The 20,635-nt window shown below is 47.1% G+C and overlaps 1 protein-coding gene across 1 annotated transcript in view; it reads right to left on the bottom strand.

The window, feature by feature from the left end:
- LOC139274902 (cohesin subunit SA-2-like) overlaps nucleotides 1-20,635 on the bottom strand; it is a 181,626-nt gene that overhangs the window by 38,939 nt on the left and 122,052 nt on the right. The window contains exons 18-22 of the mRNA XM_070891629.1: nucleotides 18,340-18,432; nucleotides 15,037-15,132; nucleotides 8,321-8,524; nucleotides 6,965-7,035; nucleotides 2,438-2,525 (exon numbers count right to left, since the gene is read on the bottom strand). Coding sequence (XP_070747730.1) covers nucleotides 2,438-2,525; nucleotides 6,965-7,035; nucleotides 8,321-8,524; nucleotides 15,037-15,132; nucleotides 18,340-18,432 — 552 coding nt within the window. The remainder of the gene's footprint in view (nucleotides 1-2,437; nucleotides 2,526-6,964; nucleotides 7,036-8,320; nucleotides 8,525-15,036; nucleotides 15,133-18,339; nucleotides 18,433-20,635) is intronic.

Raw genomic sequence — 20,635 nt, 5'->3', positions numbered from 1 at the left:
ATCGCTAGATTTTTGGATATTAAGGGAATCAAGCGATATGGGGATAGTGCAGGAAAGTGGAGTTAAGGTAGAAGATCAGCCATGATCTCATTGAATGGTGGAGCAGGCTCGAGGGGCCGAATGGCCTACTCCTGCTCCTAATTCTTATGTTCTTATTATGTTCTAACACGGAAGTCCTGAAGTTGCAGTCAGTCATTCACTGCTCCGACACTGGCTGAGCTGTGGGGCCCCCATAGCTGGCAATCGGTGTAATAAGAAAATAATAGGAGCAGGAATAGGCCCTACAGCCCCTCGAGCCTGCTCCGCCATTCAATAAGATCATGGCTGATCATCGACCTCGATTCCATTTTCCCGCCTGATCTCCATATCCTTTGATTCCCCTAGACTAAAACCCATCGATCTCAACCTTGAATATATTCAGAGACTCAGCATCCACAGCTCTCCGGTGCAGAGAATTCCAAAGATTCACAACCCTCTGAGTGAAGAAATTCCTCCTCATCTCTGTCCTAAATGGCCTACCCCTTATCCTGAGACTGTGCCCACTGGTTCTAGACATTCCACCCTGGGGAAACATCCACCCCGCATCTATCCTGTCAAGCCCCCCCAGAATCTTATACGTTTCATTGAGATCACCTCTCATTCTTCTAAACTCCAGAGAATATAGGCCCATTCTACTCAATCTCTCTTCATAATTGAATCCGGGAAATCAGTGAAACTGGCAAAAACTCGGGCTTCGCCAGTTTCACTGTTAAATGCCCCATTAAAAGTTAGGCCTTGTTGGATTAGGTGTAACTGGGGTTTTAACACTGTAGTGACTGCTTACCAAAGGTTATGGCCCTGAAAAACTACTTTTAATTTTTGTGCGATGCCAAATTCATCCATTGTGATAAAAATTACAATTTTTAAGCAACTTTGAATAAATTTGTTCACGATTATTTCAGCTTCTACCTGATCCCCATGTGAGAGTCTGAATAAAAACAGCTTCTCCTTTCTTGGGTTCCTGTCTCTGAGAACTCTGTAATGCGCCCATGCTCGGGATTCCCGTTACACAGCGCTGAAATCAACGGAACATCGAAAAAGTCACATTTCTCGTCACCGAGATCTCTGTGGGCAGCTTTCTTCGAGGCCAGTTTTGAGCACCTTTGCTTCACCGCTAACCGCAAATTCCTGGGCCGTTAATAATTTTCAAAAGGGAATATACTTGAAAAGGAAAAATTTGTAGCACTATGAGGATAGAGCAGGGGAGTGGGACATTGGATAGCTCCCAACACAGGCATGATGGGCCGAATGGCCTCCTTCTGTGCTAATTCTATGATTCTATGCGGCCTCCTTGATGGAGATAATAAAGAAGTGGTGTGTCCCAGTGAAATGTGGAATCACAGCTTGATTTTTAGCTTATTGTAAGCATCACACAAACAGAAGAATTGCCGCTTCCCCCACTGTACATGTCATCGACTGTTGCCTAGCAACGTCGGGTCCCGAAACCACCACCCAAGAGCCAATGAGTGAGGGCATTGGCCAAGGTTGGGACCTACCCCTATATGCTCATTGTCACCCTTACATCCTCTCTGATACGATGTCTTGCAATCTCCAATTGTGTCTCCTTCAAGACCAACGTTTGCCAGCAATGAACATTCCTCCAGCTCTAGTTACATATCGAATGTAGTGTCAGCAGTGGCTCAGTGGGTAGCACCCTCACCTCTCAGTCTGAAGATTGTGGGCTCAAGTCCCACTCCAGAGACCTCAGCATAAAAATCTAGGCTGACACTCCAGTGCAGTGCTGAGGGAGTGCTGCACTGTCGGAGGTGCGTCTTTCAGATGAGACGATAACCTGATGCCCCGTCTGCTCTCTCAGGAGCATGTAACAGATCCCATGGCACTATTTCGAAGAAGAGGAGGTGAGGTATTCCCGGTGTCCTGGCCTATATTTATCCCTCAATCAACTTCCCTAAAACAGATTAGCTGGTCATTATCACATTGCTGTTTGTGGGAGCTTGCTGTGCGCAAGGTTGGCTGCCGAGTTTCCCACATTACAACAGTGACTATATTCCAAAAGTATTTAATCGGCTGTAAAGCGCTTTGGGGCGTCCTGAGGTTGTGAAAGGCACTATATAAATGCAAGTCTTTCTTTCTCGGTAAAAGCCACGCATCGTGGGATCAGATTTTCTCCAATCCTTTCCACAGTCTGTATCACACTGAATGTACGACTCACACCATGTCAACAACAACGTGTATTTATATAGCGCCTTTAACATAGTAAAACGTCCCAAGCCGCTTCATATCAATCACATTGCACGTTGCATTTCAATTTGAAGCTGAAATTGCTTCACATCACCACAAGCTGAGGCATATAATTGGCGGATAAAATCCGTGATTGACAAGGCAGTTAGATGGGCGAGGTAACTTGTCATATTCTGGGAGCAGGCCAGTGGCTCACCTGTTCAGGCACATTCCCATTCTCCAGCTCGCTCTTCAGCAGTTTACAGGTGCTGTTCAACAGGTTCCATCGAGTTATATCATGAGCGCTGAAATTGTAAAAAAAACAAGAATTCGCCAACTTGTCAGGACGCAGCGGGAGAGAGAGAGAGAGAGACAGAGACAGAAGCAGCGCCCTTTAACACACGAGGGCTTTGCGTACTACAGCGACACAACTCAATACTGTGGGATTGGAGGCCACAAATTCAAAACTCAATGGTGGCTTTCAAAAGGGAATTGGATAAATACGTGAAGAAGAAAAAGCGCAAGAGACATGGGCAACGAACGGGGGAGTGGGACTAACTGGATTACAGACCAATGCTCCCTCGATAGATTGTGATAGGAGCTCCTTGATGGACCAAATGGCTCTTTCTCACTTCATCCTTGCTTGAAGCATTAACATAAGAACATAAGAAATAGGTGCAGGAGTAGGCCATTTGGCCCCTCGAGCCTGCTCCGTCATTCAATAAGATCATGGCTGATCTGATCTTGGCCTCAGCTCCACTTCCCTGCCCGCTCCCCATAACCCTTGACTCCCTTATCATTCAAAAATCTGTATCTCCATTTTAAATACATTCAGACCTCCAAACAGTAGTAGTGATGTTGGGGAGGGCATCAAACATGAAATTAGGGGTGCGTGCAATAAAGGTGCAGCAGTTATAATGGGTGACTTTAATATGCACATAGATTGGGTTAACCAAACTGGAAGCAATACGGTGGAGGAGGATTTCCTGCAGTGCATAAGGGATGGTTTTTTAGACCAATATGTCGAGGAACCAACTAGGGGGAGGCCATCTTAGACTGGGTGTTGTGTAATGAGAGAGGATTAATTAGCAATCTCGTTGTGCGAGGCCCTTTGGGGAAGAGTGACCATAATATGGTGGAATTCTGCATTAGGATGGAGAATGAATCAGTTAATTCAGAGACCATGGTCCAGAACTTAAAGAAGGGTAACTTTGAAGGTATGAGGCGTGAATTGGCTAGGATAGATTGGCGAATGATACTGAAGGGGTTGACTGTGGATGGGCAGTGGCAGACATTTAGAGACCGCATGGATGAACTACAACAATTGTACATTGCTGTCTGGCGTAAAAATAAAAAAGGGAAGGTGGCTCAACCGTGGCTATCAAGGGAAATCAGGGATAGCATTAAAGCCAAGGAAGTGGCATACAAATTGGCCAGAAATAGCAGCGAACCCGGGGACTGGGAGAAATTTAGAACTCAGCAGAGGAGGACAAAGGGTTTGATTAGGGCAGGGAAAATGGAGTACGAGAAGAAGCTTGCAGGGAACATTAAGACGGATTGCAAAAGTTTCTATAGATATGTAAAGAGAAAAAGGTTAGTAAAGACAAACGTAGGTCCCCTGCAGTCAGAATCAGGGGAAGTCATAACGGGGAACAAAGAAATGGCGGACCAATTGAACAAGTACTTTGGTTTGGTATTCACTGAGGAGGACACAAACAACCTTCCGGATATAAAAGGGGTCGGAGGGTCTAGTAAGGAGGAGGAACTGAGGGAAATCTTTATTAGTCGGGAAATTGTGTTGGGGAAATTGATAGGATTGAAGGCCGATAAATCCCCAGGGCCTGATGGACTGCATCCCAGAGTACTTAAGGAGGTGGCCTTGGAAATAGTGGATGCATTGACAGTCATTTTCCAACATTCCATTGACTCTGGATCAGTTCCTATGGAGTGGAGGGTAGACAATGTAACCCCACTTTTTAAAAAAGAAGGGAGAGAGAAAACAGGGAATTATAGACCGGTCAGCCTGACATCGGTAGTGGGTAAAATGATGGAATCAATTATTAAGGATGTCATAGCAGTGCATTTGGAAAGAGGTAATATGATAGGTCCAAGTCAGCATGGATTTGTGAAAGGGAAATCATGCTTGACAAATCTTCTGGAATTTTTTGAGGATGTTTCCAGTAGAGTGGACAAGGGAGAACCAGTTGATGTGGTATATTTGGACTTTCAGAAGGCTTTCGACAAGGTCCCACACAAGAGATTAATGTGCAAAGTTAATGCACATGGGATTGGGGGTAGTGTGCTGACATGGATTGAGAACTGGTTGTCAGACAGGAAGCAAAGAGTAGGAGTAAATGGGGACTTTTCAGAATGGCAGGCAGTGACTAGTGGGGTACCGCAAGGTTCTGTGCTGGGGCCCCAGCTGTTTACACTGTACATTAATGATTTAGACGAGGGGATTAAATGTAGTATCTCCAAATTTGCGGATGACACTAAGTTGGGTGGCAGTGTGAGCTGCGAGGAGGATGCTGTGAGGCTGCAGAGCGACTTGGATAGGTTAGGTGAGTGGGCAAATGCATGGCAGATGAAGTATAATGTGGATAAATGTGAGGTTATCCACTTTGGTGGTAAAAACAGAGAGACAGACTATTATCTGAATGGTGACAGATTAGGAAAAGGGGAGGTGCAAAGAGACCTGGGTGTCATGGTACATCAGTCATTGAAGGTTGGCATGCAGGTATAGCAGGCGGTTAAGAAAGCAAATGGCATGTTGGCCTTCATAGCGAGGGGATTTGAGTACAGGGGCAGGGAGGTGTTGCTACAATTGTACAGGGCCTTGGTGAGGCCACACCTGGAGTATTGTGTACAGTTTTGGTCTCCTAACCTGAGGAAGGACATTCTTGCTATTGAGGGAGTGCAGCGAAGGTTCACCAGACTGATTCCCGGGATGGCGGGACTGACATATCAAGAAAGACTGGATCAACTGGGCTTGTATTCACTGGAGTTCAGAAGAATGAGAGGGGACCTCATAGAAACGTTTAAAATTCTGACGGGGTTAGACAGGTTAGATGCAGGAAGAATGTTCCCAATGTTGGGGAAGTCCAGAACCAGGGGACACAGTCTAAGGATAAGGGGGAAGCCATTTAGGACTGAGATGAGGAGGAATTTCTTCACCCAGAGAGTGGTGAACCTGTGGAATTCTCTACCACAGAAAGTTGTTGAGGCCAATTCACTAAATATATTCAAAAAGGAGTTAGATGAAGTCCTTACTACTAGGGGAATCAAGGGGTATGGTGAGAAAGCAGGAATGGGGTACTGAAGTTGCATGTTCAGCCATGAACTCACGGAATGGTGGTGCAGGCTCGAAGGGCCGAATGGCCTACTCCTGCACCTATTTTCTATGTTTCTATGTTTCAATGACCCAGCCTCCACAGCTCTCTAGGGTAGAGAATTCCAAAGATTCACGAGGCTCAGAGAAGAAATTCCTCATCTCCGTTTTAAATGGATGACCCCTTATTCTGAAACTATGCCCCTAGTTCTAGATTCCCCCACAAAGGGAAACATCCTCTCTGCATCTACCCTGTCGAGCCCCCTCAGAATCTTATATGTTTCAATAAGGTCACCTCTCATTCTTCTAAACTCCAATGATTGTGGGCCTAACCTGCTCAACCTTTCTTCATAAGACAACCCCTTCATCTCAAGAATCAACCTCGTGAACCTTCTCTGAACTGCCTCCAATGCAACTCTATCACTGCTTAAATAAGGAGAACAAAACTGCACGCAGTACTCCAGGTGTGGCCTCATCAACGCCCTGTACAGTTGTAATGTAAGTTGGTGTAAAATGTTTGATGATTGGGGATTCTTTGAGCTACTGTTTAGCTGGGCCTAATTGAGAAATAGCTGTCCCCAAATAGATGAGACAATTTCAGAGCGTAACTGCTGCCAATCTTTGGCTCCGTTCCCCCCGCCACACACATCCCTTCCCACCGGCACCCCCCTCAGAGCCTGTTTCTTTCTTTCCTTTTTTTTCTCTCCTTGTCTCTAATGGCAGTTGGTCATTATCCCGTCATTCACACCCTATCTTGACTAATGTCTTTCTAACTCCTGGCATTACCATTTGAATTTGGGCCAACGTCCCTTTTGTCTCTCTAATCTCTCCTGCCTTCCACCCTATCACAGACCTTCCCTTTTGTTCTTTCTTCCCCTCCCCCCTTTTAGCGCTTGTTAAGACTCTGTTCTTTCCGAACCCTCCCCAGTTCTGACGAAGGGTCATCGACCCGAAACGTTAACTCTGCTTCCTCTCCACAGATGCTGCCTGACCCGCTGAGATTTCCAGCATTTTCTGTTTTTATTGTAGCTGAGACAGCCATCTCTTCCACACTTATTTGCTTTGAGTGGAGTGCGGAGAAGCCAAGGGTGACTGCTGTGACTAATGAAATAATGTGGAATCTTGGATTTTACCCGGGGCACCAAGCGCTATCTGATTCGTTGCGGCTCAGAACTGCCACAGCATCAAATCCTTGCTACAGGCAAAACTGTTGGAGCGCTCATAAATCCGAGCTCAGAGGACGTGAGGGATATCAGTGCACAGCTACAGCTAATAACGTCATTTTCCAGGTTTTGATGTCGGGGAAAATGAAGAAGACTTGTGCTGATCTTAGGAAGATTTCCCCACTTGCAAGGGAAAAGCGCACCTTATGATTACACAAAACGTCAATTCACCAACTGCAAGTGTCTCACTTACTTATGGAAGGTCGTGATTCTTTTCAGTGTAGACCACATCTGGTAAGATTCTGCGTCGTCCAATCGGACTCCCTGTTGCACAATAAATCATAATAACTAGGATACCGAAAGAGCTGTAACAGCAGAAACAGCGCCACCTGGTGGGCATTACCGACTTGCTTGAAGAAATGGCGGCGCGCAGTCAATTTCCGCCGCGAGGCGAAAAGAGGTTGCCGCGCACAGCAATGATGTCATTGCCGGGGGCGCAGTGTCCCGGGACGCTACCAGCGTTTGCGGGGCTCTACCGCATCTGCACCACCGGTAATACCCGCTCAATGTCGGAGGCGCTAACGGGAGGCGCACTCTAGCTTTTTATTCCGGAATTGTTTAATTAACTGAATTAAAATTCCCCAGCTGCCGCGATGGGATCCGAACTCACGTCTCTGGATCATTAGTCCAGACCTCTGGATTACCGGTCCAGTAACGGAACCACTATACTACCGTTCGAATGGCCCTATGAGAAGGCAGAGAAACGTAATTTTAAAAATATGGTCCAAAAAACAAAAATCTTGGTCAAGAGTGAACCACTTCCTGTTTCTGCTGCTCCTGGGCCTTGCCAAGGTGGTCATCTACAGGTCCAGGATGGACGTGGTCCATGGTTGGCGGGGAGTCACTCTGGATGCCTGTCTCTATTCCACAGTCATGCCCATATTCAGTTGGCCTTGGAGAAGGAGCACACGGTATCCACCAGTACGCACGAGGCCATCCACGAACGGTGGGCACCACAGGGACTGGACACTGGAAATAATGTTATTATTTAAGTCTACATGTTTCTTCTGTTTTTTACGGTCTAGTTGACGCAGAAAGTCGGGGCTGGAACTTTAACTGGGTAAGTACCTATTTAATGAGGAGATTTATGCCAATCAACCTCTCCAGCCCAGAAAGGGAACAATTTAAACTGTGGCGTCTCATTCCTACAGGTAGTAAATCGTTGTTAGAGGTCTGTTAGATCTTAAATAATGCTTTCTGCTTCTTAAGTTATGTTAATGCACTGTTTGAGAAGAAATTATCTAATTCCAGGAACACCTTCTCTTCATCATGACATGAAGGGCTCTCACACATAGTCATCCAGATGCTACGCCCCAAGCTAATAGCAGTTCTTTCATCAATGCAGAGTTAAATCCCTGTGGATTCCGAGGTTCAATGCTATTCTCAGCGGTAATTCTGATTCCCCAGTATTTCTCCAAAAAGGGGGGCTTTTAGTTTGATTTTTTTGGTTGATTCTTATGGGTTAAATTAGGAAAGGAATGCTGTTCCCACAGTCCAGCTGGCACGCTGTAAAGGTGAGATAGAGAAGTAAAAATAATAAAGTCCGCACCTTGCGAAGAAAGTCTTTCAGCAGTTGGTTGAACTTGCCCACGAGCTGGTCAAACAGTTGACTTTTTGCGGCATCTATTCGGCTGTGAGTCGCCAGCTCTTCATTACTGAGAACAAGGTACGCCTTCGAACAGAATTCCAAGACTTCGGAGCACGTCTGCTGTTCCACAATTTCCTGTATCTGCTTCAGTAAGCTATCCAAGTGCTGTCAATTCCCAAGGGAAAAACATCTTCAGGAGCTTTCCAGCAGGTCAGTGAAATTCTGACAAGCAAATACTCACGAGTGGCCCCTTTACAAAATTAGCCCAGAGTTTGCTGCCGAAATAACAACAACTTGTATTTATATAGCACCTTTAACGTAGTAAAATGTCCCAAGGCGCTTCACAGTAGTGTTTTAAGACAAAACCAATACATTAGACAGCTCCCAACGCTGCAGTCCTTCCTCGCCATACTGTGGACAAAGCACCACCCACAACATCCCTTTTCTTTTCAGACAGCATACGTTTCCAGCATTTCTTGTTTTTATTTCAGATTTTACATTAATTTTATCTCCGATTGAAAACGCATTGTGTTATTAAACTGATTGGCATAACAAAGACCGCTTATTTCCACCTCCGTAACATCGCCTGTCTCTGCCCTTGCCTCAGTTCATCCGCTGCTGAAACCCTCATCCATGCCTCTGTTACCTCTAGACTTGACTGTTCCAATGCACTCCTGGCTGGCTTCCCACATTCTACCCTACGTAAACTAGAGGAGATCCAAAACTCGGCTGCCCATGTCCTAACTTGCACCAAGTCCCGCTCATCCATCACCCCTGTGTTCTCTCACCTACATTGGCTTCCGAACGCCTCAATTTCAAAACTCTCATCTTTGTTTACAAATTCCTCCATGGCCTCGCCCCTCCCTATCTCTGTAATCTCTTTCAGCCTGAAACCCACCCCCCCTCCCCCCACCTAGGATATCTGCGCTCCTCTAATTCTGCCCTCTTCAGCATCTCTGATTATAACCGCTCAACCATTGGTGTCCGTGCCTTCAGGTGCCTAGGCTCCAACCTCTGGAACTACCTCCCCAAACCTCTCTACCTCTCTTTCCTCCTTTAAGACGCTCCTTAAAACCAACTCTTTGATCCAGCTTTTGGTCATTTGCCATAATTTCTTCTTATGCGGCTAGGTGTCAAATTTTGGTCTTGTAACACTTCTGTGAAGCGCCTTGGCACATTTTACTACGTTAAAGGCACTATATAAATACAAGTTGTTGTTGTTTTATGCTATTTAAATACAATTAATGATGGCGATCAGACAGAGGGCTAGAAATTCATCTTGTGCGGCAGCACAAAAACGGGCGGTATTTCCGATACCTACCATTTTGAGCCACGCCCGAGATGAATTTCTAGGCCAGACTGTATGGTTCAGAAGACTGTCACGGCTTTGAGATCCTGGGAGACCATGAGTTAGAGTAGGAGACAGTGTAATGTGTCTTGGTCTGAACGTAGCGAAGATCCAGGCAGGAGGGAAAGCGTGGGAGTGGGACGGTATATTTGGAATGTACGAAGAGAGGAAGGTTAAGAGGAGTGTTGTCGAAAACAGAATTAATAAAGTCAACAAAGACAGCGGGCAGGGAAGTGGACCTGAGTCCATGATCAGATCAGCCATGATCGTATTAAATGGCGGAGCAGGCTCGAGGGGCCGTATGGCCTACTCCTGCTCCTATTTCTTAAGTTCTTATGTAAAGGTAATGGCAGAGAGAGGTTGGAGGCTAGGGGTTGAGAGAAAGATTATCTATCACAATCTCTACCTTTCCGTGACAGGTTTAGGTGGGATTTGATAGATATAAAAATGTGCGTGGTAGGAGGGGATGGGGCTGTTAGCTCTAAATAGACCAGGAATGTGTAAAATCAGCCGGTGGCAGGGCTGCAGAACAGCTGAAAAGATGATCGCTGTTCAGATATTTCATTCTCAACAGCTGGATGAGTTTGATTTACAATTTTGGGATAAATTTGGGAGAGATTCGAGCTACAAAGAGCAGAAAGCTGCACAGCTTAACTCCCAGCATCTTCTTAAGACGAACGAAGCGATATTGAGAGGGAAAGATTGGAAAACCGTCACAGTAGTTTCCTTTCAAAAACTCAGGCTGACAAAATCCCATTTCATTCAAGGATTGAATGCTGCTTCTAGATCGGGGCCTCCTGAACTGAATAAAAGAAACATAGAAACATAGAAAATAGGTGCAGGAGCAGGCCATTCGGCTCTTCGAGCCTGCACCACCATTCAATATGATCATGGCTGAACATGCAACTTCAGTACCCCATTCCTGCTTTCTCTCCATACCCCCTGATCCCTTCAGCCATAAGGGCCACATCTAACTCCCTTTTGAATATATCCAACGAACTGGACTCAACAACTTTCTGTGGTAGAGAATTCCACAGGTTCACAATTCTCTGAGTGAAAAAGTTTCTCCTCATCTCGGTCCTAAATGACTTACTCCTTATCCTTAGACTGTGACCCCTGGTTCTGGACTTCCCCAACATTGGGAACATTCTTCCTGCATCTAACCTGTCCAATCCCGTCAGAATTTTATATGCTTCTATGAGATCGCCTCTCATTCTTCTAAATTCCAGTGAATATAAGCCGAGTCGATCCAGTCTTTCTACATATGTCAGTCCTGCCATCCCGGGAATCAGTCTGGTGAACCTTCGCTGCACTCCCTCAATAGCAGGAATGTCCTTCCTCAGATTAGACCAAAACTGCACACAATACTCAAGGTGTGGTCTCACCAAGGCCCTATACAACTGCAGCAAGACCTCCCTGCTCCTGTACTCAAATCCTCTCGCTATGAAGGCCAATATGCCATTTTCTTTTTTAACTGCCTGCTGTACTTAAAGAAGGATAACTTTGAAGGTATGAGGCGTGAATTGGCTAGGATAGATTGGCGAATGATACTGAAGGGGTTGACTGTGGATGGGCAATGGCAGACATTTAGAGACCGCATGGATGAACTACAACAATTGTACATTCCTGTCTGGTGTAAAAATAAAAAAGGGAAGGTGGCTCAACCGTGGCTATCAAGGGAAATCAGGGATAGTATTAAAGCCAAGAAGTGGCATACAAATTGGCCAGAAATAGCAGCGAACCCAGGGACTGGGAGAAATTTAGAACTCAGCAGAGGAGGACAAAGGGTTTGATTAGGGCAGGGAAAATGGAGTACGAGAAGAAGCTTGCAGGGAACATTAAGGCGGATTGCAAAAGTTTCTATAGATATGTAAAGAGAAAAAGGTTAGTAAAGACAAACGTAGGTCCCCTGCAGTCAGAATCAGAGGAAGTCATAACGGGGAACAAAGAAATGGCGGACCAATTGAACAAGTACTTTGGTTCGGTATTCACTAAGGAGGACACAAACAACCTTCCGGATATAAAAGGGGTCGGAGGGTCTAGTAAGGAGAAGGAACTGAGGGAAATCCTTATTAGTCGGGAAATTGTGTTGGGGAAATTGATGGGATTGAAGGCCGATAAATCCCCAGGGCCTGATGGACTGCATCCCAGAGTATTAAGGAGGTGGCCTTGGAAATAGCGAATGCATTGACAGTCATTTTCCAACATTCCATTGACTCGGGATCAGTTCCTATGGAGTGGAGGGTAGCCAATGTAACCCCACTTTTTAAAAAAGGAGGGAGAGAGATAACAGGGAATTATAGACCGGTCAGTCTGACATCGGTAGGGGGTAAAATGATGGAATCAATTATTAAGGATGTCATAGCAGTGCATTTGGAAAGAGGTGATATGATAGGTCCAAGTCAGCATGGATTTGTGAAAGGGAAATCATGCTTGACAAATCTTCTGGAATTTTTTGAGGATGTTTCCAGTAGAGTGGACAAGGGAGAACCAGTTGATGTGGTATATTTGGACTTTCAGAAGGCTTTCGACAAGGTCCCACACAAGAGATTAATGTGCAAAGTTAAAGCACATAGGATTGGGGGTAGTGTGCTGACATGGATTGAGAACTGGTTGTCAGACAGGAAGCAAAGAGTAGGAGTAAATGGGGACTTTTCAGGATGGCAGGCAGTGACTAGTGGGGTACCGCAAGGTTCTGTGCTGGGGCCCCAGCTGTTTACACTGTACATTAATGATTTAGACGAGGGGATTAAATGTAGTATCTCCAAATTTGCAGATGACACTAAGTTGGGTGGCAGTGTGAGCTGCGAGGAGGATGCTATGAGGCTGCAGAGCGACTTGGATAGGTTAGGTGAGTGGGCAAATGCATGGCAGATGAAGTATAATGTGGATAAATGTGAGGTTATCCACTTTGGTGGTAAAAACAGAGAGACAGACTATTATCTGAATGGTGACAGATTAGGAAAAGGGGAGGTGCAAAGAGACCTAGGTGTCATGGTACATCAGTCATTGAAGGTTGGCATGCAGGTACAGCAGGCGGTTAAGAAAGCAAATGGCATGTTGGCCTTCATAGCGAGGGGATTTGAGTACGGGGCAGGGAGGTGTTGCTACAGTTGTACAGGGCCTTGGTGAGGCCACACCTGGAGTATTGTGTACAGTTTTGGTCTCCTAACGTGAGGAAGGACATTCTTGCTATTGAGGGAGTGCAGCGAAGGTTCACCAGACTGATTCCCGGGATGGTAGGACTGACCTATCAAGAAAGACTGGATCAACTGGGCTTGTATTCACTGGAGTTCAGAAGAATGAGAGGGGACCTCATAGAAACGTTTAAAATTCTGACGGGGTTAGACAGGTTAGATGCAGGAAGAATGTTCCCAATGTTGGGGAAGTCCAGAACCAGGGGACACAGTCTAAGGATAAGGGGTAAGCCATTTAGGACCGAGATGAGGAGGAATTTCTTCACCCAGAGAGTGGTGAACCTGTGGAATTCTCTACCACAGAAAGTTGTTGAGGCCAATTCACTAAATATATTCAAAAAGGAGTTAGATGAAGTCCTTACTACTAAGGGGATCAAGGGGTATGGTGAGAAAGCAGGAATGGGGTACTGAAGTTGCATGTTCAGCCATGAACTCACTGAATGGCGGTGCAGGCTAGAAGGGCCGAATGGCCTACTCCTGCACCTATTTTCTATGTTTCTATGTTTCTATGTACCTGCATGCCAACTTTCAATGACTGATGTACCATGACACCTAGGTCTCGTTGCACTTCCCCTTTTACTAATCTGTCACCATTCAGATAATAATCTGCCTTCCTGTTTTTAACACCAAAGTGGATAACCTCACACTTATCTACATTATACTGCATCTGCCATGCATTTGCCCACTCACCTAACCTGTCCAAGCCACCCTGCAGCCTCCTAGCATCCAACTCACAGCTCACACTGCCACACAGCTTAGTGTCATCTGCAAACTTGGAGATATTACATTCAATTCCTTCATCTAAGTCATTAATATATATTGTAAATAGCTGGGGTCCCAACACTGAACCTTGCGGTACCCCACTAGTCACTGCCTGCCATTCTGAAAAGGACCCGTTTATTCCCACTCTTTGCTTCCTGTCTGCCAACCAGTTCTCTATCCACGTCAATACATTACCCCCAATCCCATGTGCCTTAATTTTGCACACTAATCTCTTGTGTGGGACCTTGTCAAAAGCCTTTTGAAAGTCCAAATATACCACATCCACTGGTTCTCCCTGATCCACTCTACTAGTTACATCCTCAAAAAATTCTAGAAGATTTGTCAAGCACGATTTCCCTTTCATAATTCCATGCTGACTTGGACTGATCCTGTCACTGCTTTTCAAATGTGCTGCTATTACATCTTTAATAATTGATTCCAGCATTTTCCCCACTACCGATGTCAGGCTAACCGGTCTATAATTCCCTGTTTTCTCTCTCCCTCCTTTTTTAAAAAGTGGATTTACATTAGCTACCCTCCAATCCATAGAAATGTGTTGCCTAACAGAACAATCACTTGCTCATCATCCAGGACAAAGCAGCTCGCTTGATCGGCACCCCATTCACCACCTTCAACATTCACTCCCTCCACCACCGGCGCACCGTGGCTGCAGTGTCTACCATTTACAAGATGCACTACAGCAACTCGCCAAGGCTTCTTTGGCAGCATCTCCCAAACCCGTGACCTCTACCATCTAGAAGGACAAGGGCAGCAGGTGCATGGGAACATCACCACCTCCAAGTCCCTCTCCAAGTCACACACCATCCTGACTTGGAAATGTATCGCCGTTCCTTCATCGTCGCTGGGTCAAAATCCTGGAACTCCCTCCCGAGCAACACTGTGGGAGTACCTTCACCACACGGACTGCAGCGGTTCAAGACGGCGGCTCACCACCACCTTCTCGAGGGCAATTAGGGATGGGCAATAAATGCCGGCCTTGCCAGCGACGCCCACATCCCAGAAATGATTAAAAAGGACACCAATACATTTCCTGTCCCTAGCGACATTATCTATACTAATGATTCATTATCTCTCCCTCACCGCCAAACTTTCCTCTCTTGTTCCTCCTGAACTCTGAGTATTCCATCCTACACATCCTTTGTCCTCGCTGCACTGTCACTGAGCTCAAGGCTCACCATGGCTTCTGCCCAACTCATTAATGGCCTTTGCCTCTTCCTAAAAAATTCTATTCTTCTCATTCAGATACCCTTATATTTTCAGACACTTGAAATGTTCTTTTGTCTGCGCGCACATTTATTTCTTCAACTGGTTAGTTATCTGTCATAACACGATAATATCGATTGGCTCACCTTTTCCAGTCGTGCAGTGGTGTAAACCTCCAGGTCAAAATACTGAGGTATTTGCAGGAGGTTGACTTTAATCACTTTCTCTCCATCAGCGGAATACTGTGGAATTAGCATAACATAAATACAGAATATAGAAATGACCAGCTCTGCACCTACTGATGTAAACACAGAATACCGGGGAATTAACTCAACCAGACTCTGTTCCAGTTGACGACAGGCCCAATCTGTTATTTCGAATGGCTTAAATTACCCGTTCTTATTTTTGTCATCCAACCTTTTCCCCTCCTGAGGACACTAAGATGTTCATGGGTATCTGTGGGGAAGACTTCTTCCTGGCCCAGGCTACAGACATGGCTTGAGGATTGTTTTAAATTAATTCCTGGGATGTTGGTGTCACTGGGAAGGCCAGCGTTTATTGCCCATCCCTGACTGCCCTTAACTAAGTGACTTGCCATTTAAGAGGACAGTTAAGAGTCAACTCTGGAATCACATACAGGCCAGACCAGGTAAGGACGGCAGAATTCCTTCCCTAAAGAACATTAGTGAACCAGATGGGTTTTTACCACAATCCGGTAGTTTCATGGTCACCAGTACTGATTCTAGAGGATGGATTTTAGAAACAGAAACATAGAAAATAGGTGCAGGAGCAGTCCATTCGGCCCTTCGAGCCTGCACCGCCATTCAATGAGTTCATGGCTCATTTGTGCTTCTGTTCTTGCCCCGGATGGGCAGCAATGAGCTCTTCTGGGTGGGCGGTCAGCCTCCAGCGCCCGTGGGGATTTTCAGGGCCAGTTTGCGGGGACGCGGAGCAGTACCGCCCGGAAGAGTTGAGCCGGTGTGCATCGCCCCTGGTTGCGACACTGGCTCGATTTTTGAGTCCCGCCCAACCCGTAGTGCCCCGCAACGCACCCTGCTGGGACCGCCTGGGAAAACGGGCGGTCCATCCTATACCGTCCGCAGTGAGGTCAGTAATGGCCACCTCTAATTGAGTTTTTCCTTTAATTTTTTTTGCGATTTATGTTGTGGTGTTGTGGGCTACGGATTGGGAATGTTTTTGGTGGGGGGGGGGGGGGGGGTTTCTCCCCAGATCTCTCTTTGAACATTCCCAGGCTCTTTAGCTCAGGGCCTTTCCATGTTCAGCCGGCCTAGCGCCCTAAGAGGTGTGCAACGCCTCCCTTAGCGGTCCATCCCACACTCACGGCCCAGTTGCCTAATTTTGATTACAGGGGTGCAAACAGTTCCCGGTCTCAAACATTACTGCCCCGCCGCCATTACCGCCCCGAAATCAGCAAAGCCAAAAATCCAGCCCTAGCTTTTAAACTCCAGATTTATTTAATTAAAATAAATTTAAACTCACCAGCTGGGATTTGAACTTGCTTCTCTGAATCATCCAAGCCTCTGGATTACTAGACCAGTAACATAACCACTATGCCACCACGTGCTATACACTCCAGAACAGGCCTGGTAGGACCTTGCGTCTGTACATCACGGCAAAAACAGGAGCAGGGCTACAGGCTCAAGGGGCTTCCCTCCCACTGTACTCCTGGCTGCTGCTGGACAGCAGAAGCTCAAAGACCCCCAAGGGCCTTTACATTGTCCAGAATTGGTGGGGAGAGGAACAAGAAACATTCAACACTTGCCTTTTAGGTCTTCAATCGGCCTCAGGGATCCCTGCAGACCTTCCAAGAAAAAGGTCTTACACCAACTTTCTGCAGGTATTCCGAAGATGGGGCACCCAATGGTCACATTGATCGGAGATCAAGACACAAGGGCAAAAAATGCTCTCTCCAGTCACATTATAATAGAAACACTTGACCCTGCTGTAATGTATGCACATGTGAGTACGCTCACAGGTGAGTGGCTTAGCCAGTCACGTCTTGTTCACAAGACTCAATAAAACCCCAGTTAGTTGGGTCGAGGTTATCCACGATGAGCTATGCAGTTGTTAGCCTAGTGGATGAACTGGTGATGTGTAGTGTGATTGTTAAACCTTTGTTAATAAACCAACTAGTTCTTCATAGCAATGAGTTGCTATGAATTCTTAGGCAAGAACCCATGAAACAAATACATCTACTGCATCTACTGAAGGCGCTTGCCCGGTTAGGTTCATTGGGAAATCCACAGAAAATCTTGGGGCTGCAAAGGGAGGGGTGAGGGGAACAATCACCTTCAATAACTAGTCTCACTGTCTCCTCTTCACTGAGTCAGGTGAGTGCCAATTCTCCAGGTGCAGGAAAAGGAGCATCTATCCCACTGACTCATGCTGGGGTTTGGTTATGTGGGAGGCTGTTACCGGCTCTCTCCATTACCTCACCCAAACAGCCATTGTTTACTGTGAGCATCGTTGGGCTCTTTGAATAAAGGACCAAAGTCTGATCCCATCCTCACTCAATGTCCCCACACACTTTGCAGCGGGAGTTTTACCCAGCTTGTTATGATCTGGAACACACTGCCTGAAAGGGTCGTGGACGCAGATTCGATCGTACCTTTCAAAAGGGAATTGAATACATATTTGAAAAGGAAAAATTGGAAAGGCTATGGAGAAAGAGCAGGGCAGTAAGGACTAATTGGACAGCTGTTTCAAAGAGCCGGCACAGGCATGATGGGCCGAATGGCCTCCTTCTGTGGCCCCGTCTGCACTCTCAGGTGGGTGTAAAAGATTCCATGGCACTATTTCGAAGAACAGCAGGGGAGTTATCCCTGGTGCCCTGGCCAATATTTATCCCTCAATTAACATCACTAAAAACAGTTAGTCTGGTCATTATCACATCGCTGTTTGTGGGAGCTTGCTGTGCGCAAATTGGCTGCCGCATTTCCCACATTAAAACAGTGACTACACTTCATAAAGTACTTCATTGGCTGTAAAGCGCTTTGAGACATCCGTTGGTCGTGAAAGGCGCTATATAAATGCAAGTCTTTCTTTCTTCAGGATTTTATGCTTACAGATCAGAGCTCAGGTGTGGGAACGATGGCTGATCATCCCATCAGCAGCCTGGCGATGCAATGTTGCATCCCAACCAATGTTCCCGCTCAGGTGCATGCGCGCGCGGCCCCGCAGTGCTCCGAAAAGTCCCGCGCAGGCTGCTCACCGGCTTTTCCATTGAAGCGCAACTCACAGGCAACATTGGTCCCAACAGAGACCAGCTGCCTCAGCATAGACTGGGAATCAAGCCTGGGACTCTGGGGTCCGATGGCTCGTGTCCCCTTTAAAAGGGCCATGGGGGGGCGAGCTCAAAAACTGCATTTTCAAGGAAATACAATCAGAGAAACAAATGATTCGGCTGCAGTATAAAGTCCCAAACATACCTTAGCTAAGAGCTGTGGAAGGACCACGATGAAATATTCAGTGAGCTTGGCCCGGTCATCGATCTGTGATTTTCTCTCCTTTGCCATTTGAACCTAAGAATCACAGCAAAAGATAACATGGGTCCATATCGTAAGTCTAGGTATCCCAGGTGGAAGAGCCAGAGTTAGCTTTTGAAATATACATCCGCGTATCAGTACTCATTCTGCAATGGCTATGCAAGATCAAGTCTGAAGCAGGAGCGAATCAGTCAAGGAGACTGTCGGGAGCAACGGTATGAATAGGCTTGTGTTAGGCACTGGGACGAGATAAGCAGGAATGCCATAACTGATGGCCACAATGCTCATTAGTGATAACAATGAACTAGAAACAGATGAGATTGCGCAGACTCGACGGGAAATTAACGAGACATAATTAGAACACGTTGACATAATGGCGTTACATTAGGTGGCGGCCCCAACCTGCGAGAGACCATCAGCGGCAGGTCGGGGCCTTAAAAGGAGCTGTGAGCAGTGGCCCCTGGACAGCGTGGTGGTGTACCACTGCAAGGTACAGAACGAGCTGGTGCACGAGGGCGACGGCAGCGAAGAGGGACATCATCAAGATCCAGGTCTGTGATTGGACCATGGGCAGATGCAGCAGGAGCGGCGAGGTCGGGGCGAAGGAGCGACGAGAGATTGTCGAGGTACGTGATTGGGGCCCGGGGAAAGCGCAAGTTCGGGGCCAGGGGCCCCAGGGGCAACACAGACCAGCCCACACTGCAATATGTGTGTGCACTAGGTTCGTGCAGCAGAGCTGGTCTCCAGTCGTCTGGGCCGCCAACAGGCAGCCCGACATCACCCTCCTGGTTGCCGGGCCACTGACCCGGCCGAAACCCTCCCTGTTGGTGCACCTGTCCTCCTGCAAGATCTTGCGGAGACATCGTTAGTGATATATCTCCAGCAGCTTGAGGTGCTTCTATACATCGTCCATGCCTCAGATCCACACAGGAGGGCGGGTATTACTGCAGCCCTGTAGACCATGGTGGTAGATTTGAGGGCCTGGTCTTCAAACACTCTTTTCTGCAGGCAGCCGAAGGCTGCGCTCTCGCACTGGAGGCGTTACTGAATCTCCGCATCAAAGTCTGCCTTTGTTGATAAGAGGTTCCCGAAATATGGGAAATGGTTCACGTTGTCCAGGGCCGCGCCATGGATCTTGATGATTGGAGGGCAGTGCTGTGCGGCGATGACAGGCTGGTGAAGGACCTTTGTCTTACGGATGTTAAGCGTAAGGCCCATGCTTTCATATGCCTCAGTAAATACATTGACTATATCCTTGAGTTCAGCCTCTGAATGTGCATTGACGCAGGCATCGTCCACATACCGCAGCTCAACGACAGAGGTCGGGGTGATCTTGGACCTAGCCTGGAGGCGGCGTAGGTGAAACAGCTTCCCACTGGTTCTGTAGTTTAGTTCCACTCCAGTGGGAAGCTTGTTGATTGTGAGGTGGAGCATGGTGGCGAGGAAGATTGAGACGAGGGTTGGAGTGATAACGCAGCCCTGTTTGACCCCGGTCCGGACGTGGATTGGGTCTGTAATGGATCCATTGGTAAGGCTCACGGTCTGCATGTCGTCATGGAGCAGGCAAAGGATGTTGACAAACTTTTGGGGGCATCCGAAACGGAGGAGGACGCTCCGTAGACCCTCACGATTCACAGTGTCAAAGGCCTTTGTAAGATCGAAGGCGGCCATGTATAAGGGCTGGCGCTGTTCCCTGCATGTCTGTTGTGCCCCGTAGGGGCGAAATCCACATTGTGATTCCGGGAGGAGCTCCTTGATCACAGGAAGAAGACGATTGAGGAGAACTCAAGCGACAACTTTCCCAGTGGCTGATAGCAGGGAGATTCCCCTGTCGTTACCGCAGTCGGACTTGTCCCCCTTTTTAAAAATGGTCACAATCACTGCATCTCTGAGATCTCCCGGCATGCTCTCCTCCCTCCAGATGAGAGAGATGAGGTCATGTATCCGTGCCAACAGAGCCTCTCCGCCATATTTTAGTGCCTCAGCAGGGGTTCCATCTGCACCCGTAGCCTTGTTATTCTTGAGCTGTTTTATGGCTTTACCTACCTCGTGCAACGTTGGAGTTTCACTGAGGTGTGGCGGGTCACATGCTGCGGGATGGAATCGAGAACACTCGAGTCAAAAGCAGAATCTTGATTGAGGAGATCTTCAAAGTGCTCCTTCCATCGGGCCCTGACAGCCTTGGTGTCCTTGATGAGTATTTCCCCGTTCTTGGCCAGGAGTGGGGTGGGGTCTTGGG

This window comes from Pristiophorus japonicus, chromosome 10 (assembly GCF_044704955.1).
Source record: "Pristiophorus japonicus isolate sPriJap1 chromosome 10, sPriJap1.hap1, whole genome shotgun sequence".
Classification (NCBI taxonomy): Eukaryota; Metazoa; Chordata; class Chondrichthyes; family Pristiophoridae; genus Pristiophorus; species Pristiophorus japonicus.
Note: the sequence above shows the minus strand (reverse complement) of the source record. Positions and strands in the feature narration are given on the sequence as shown.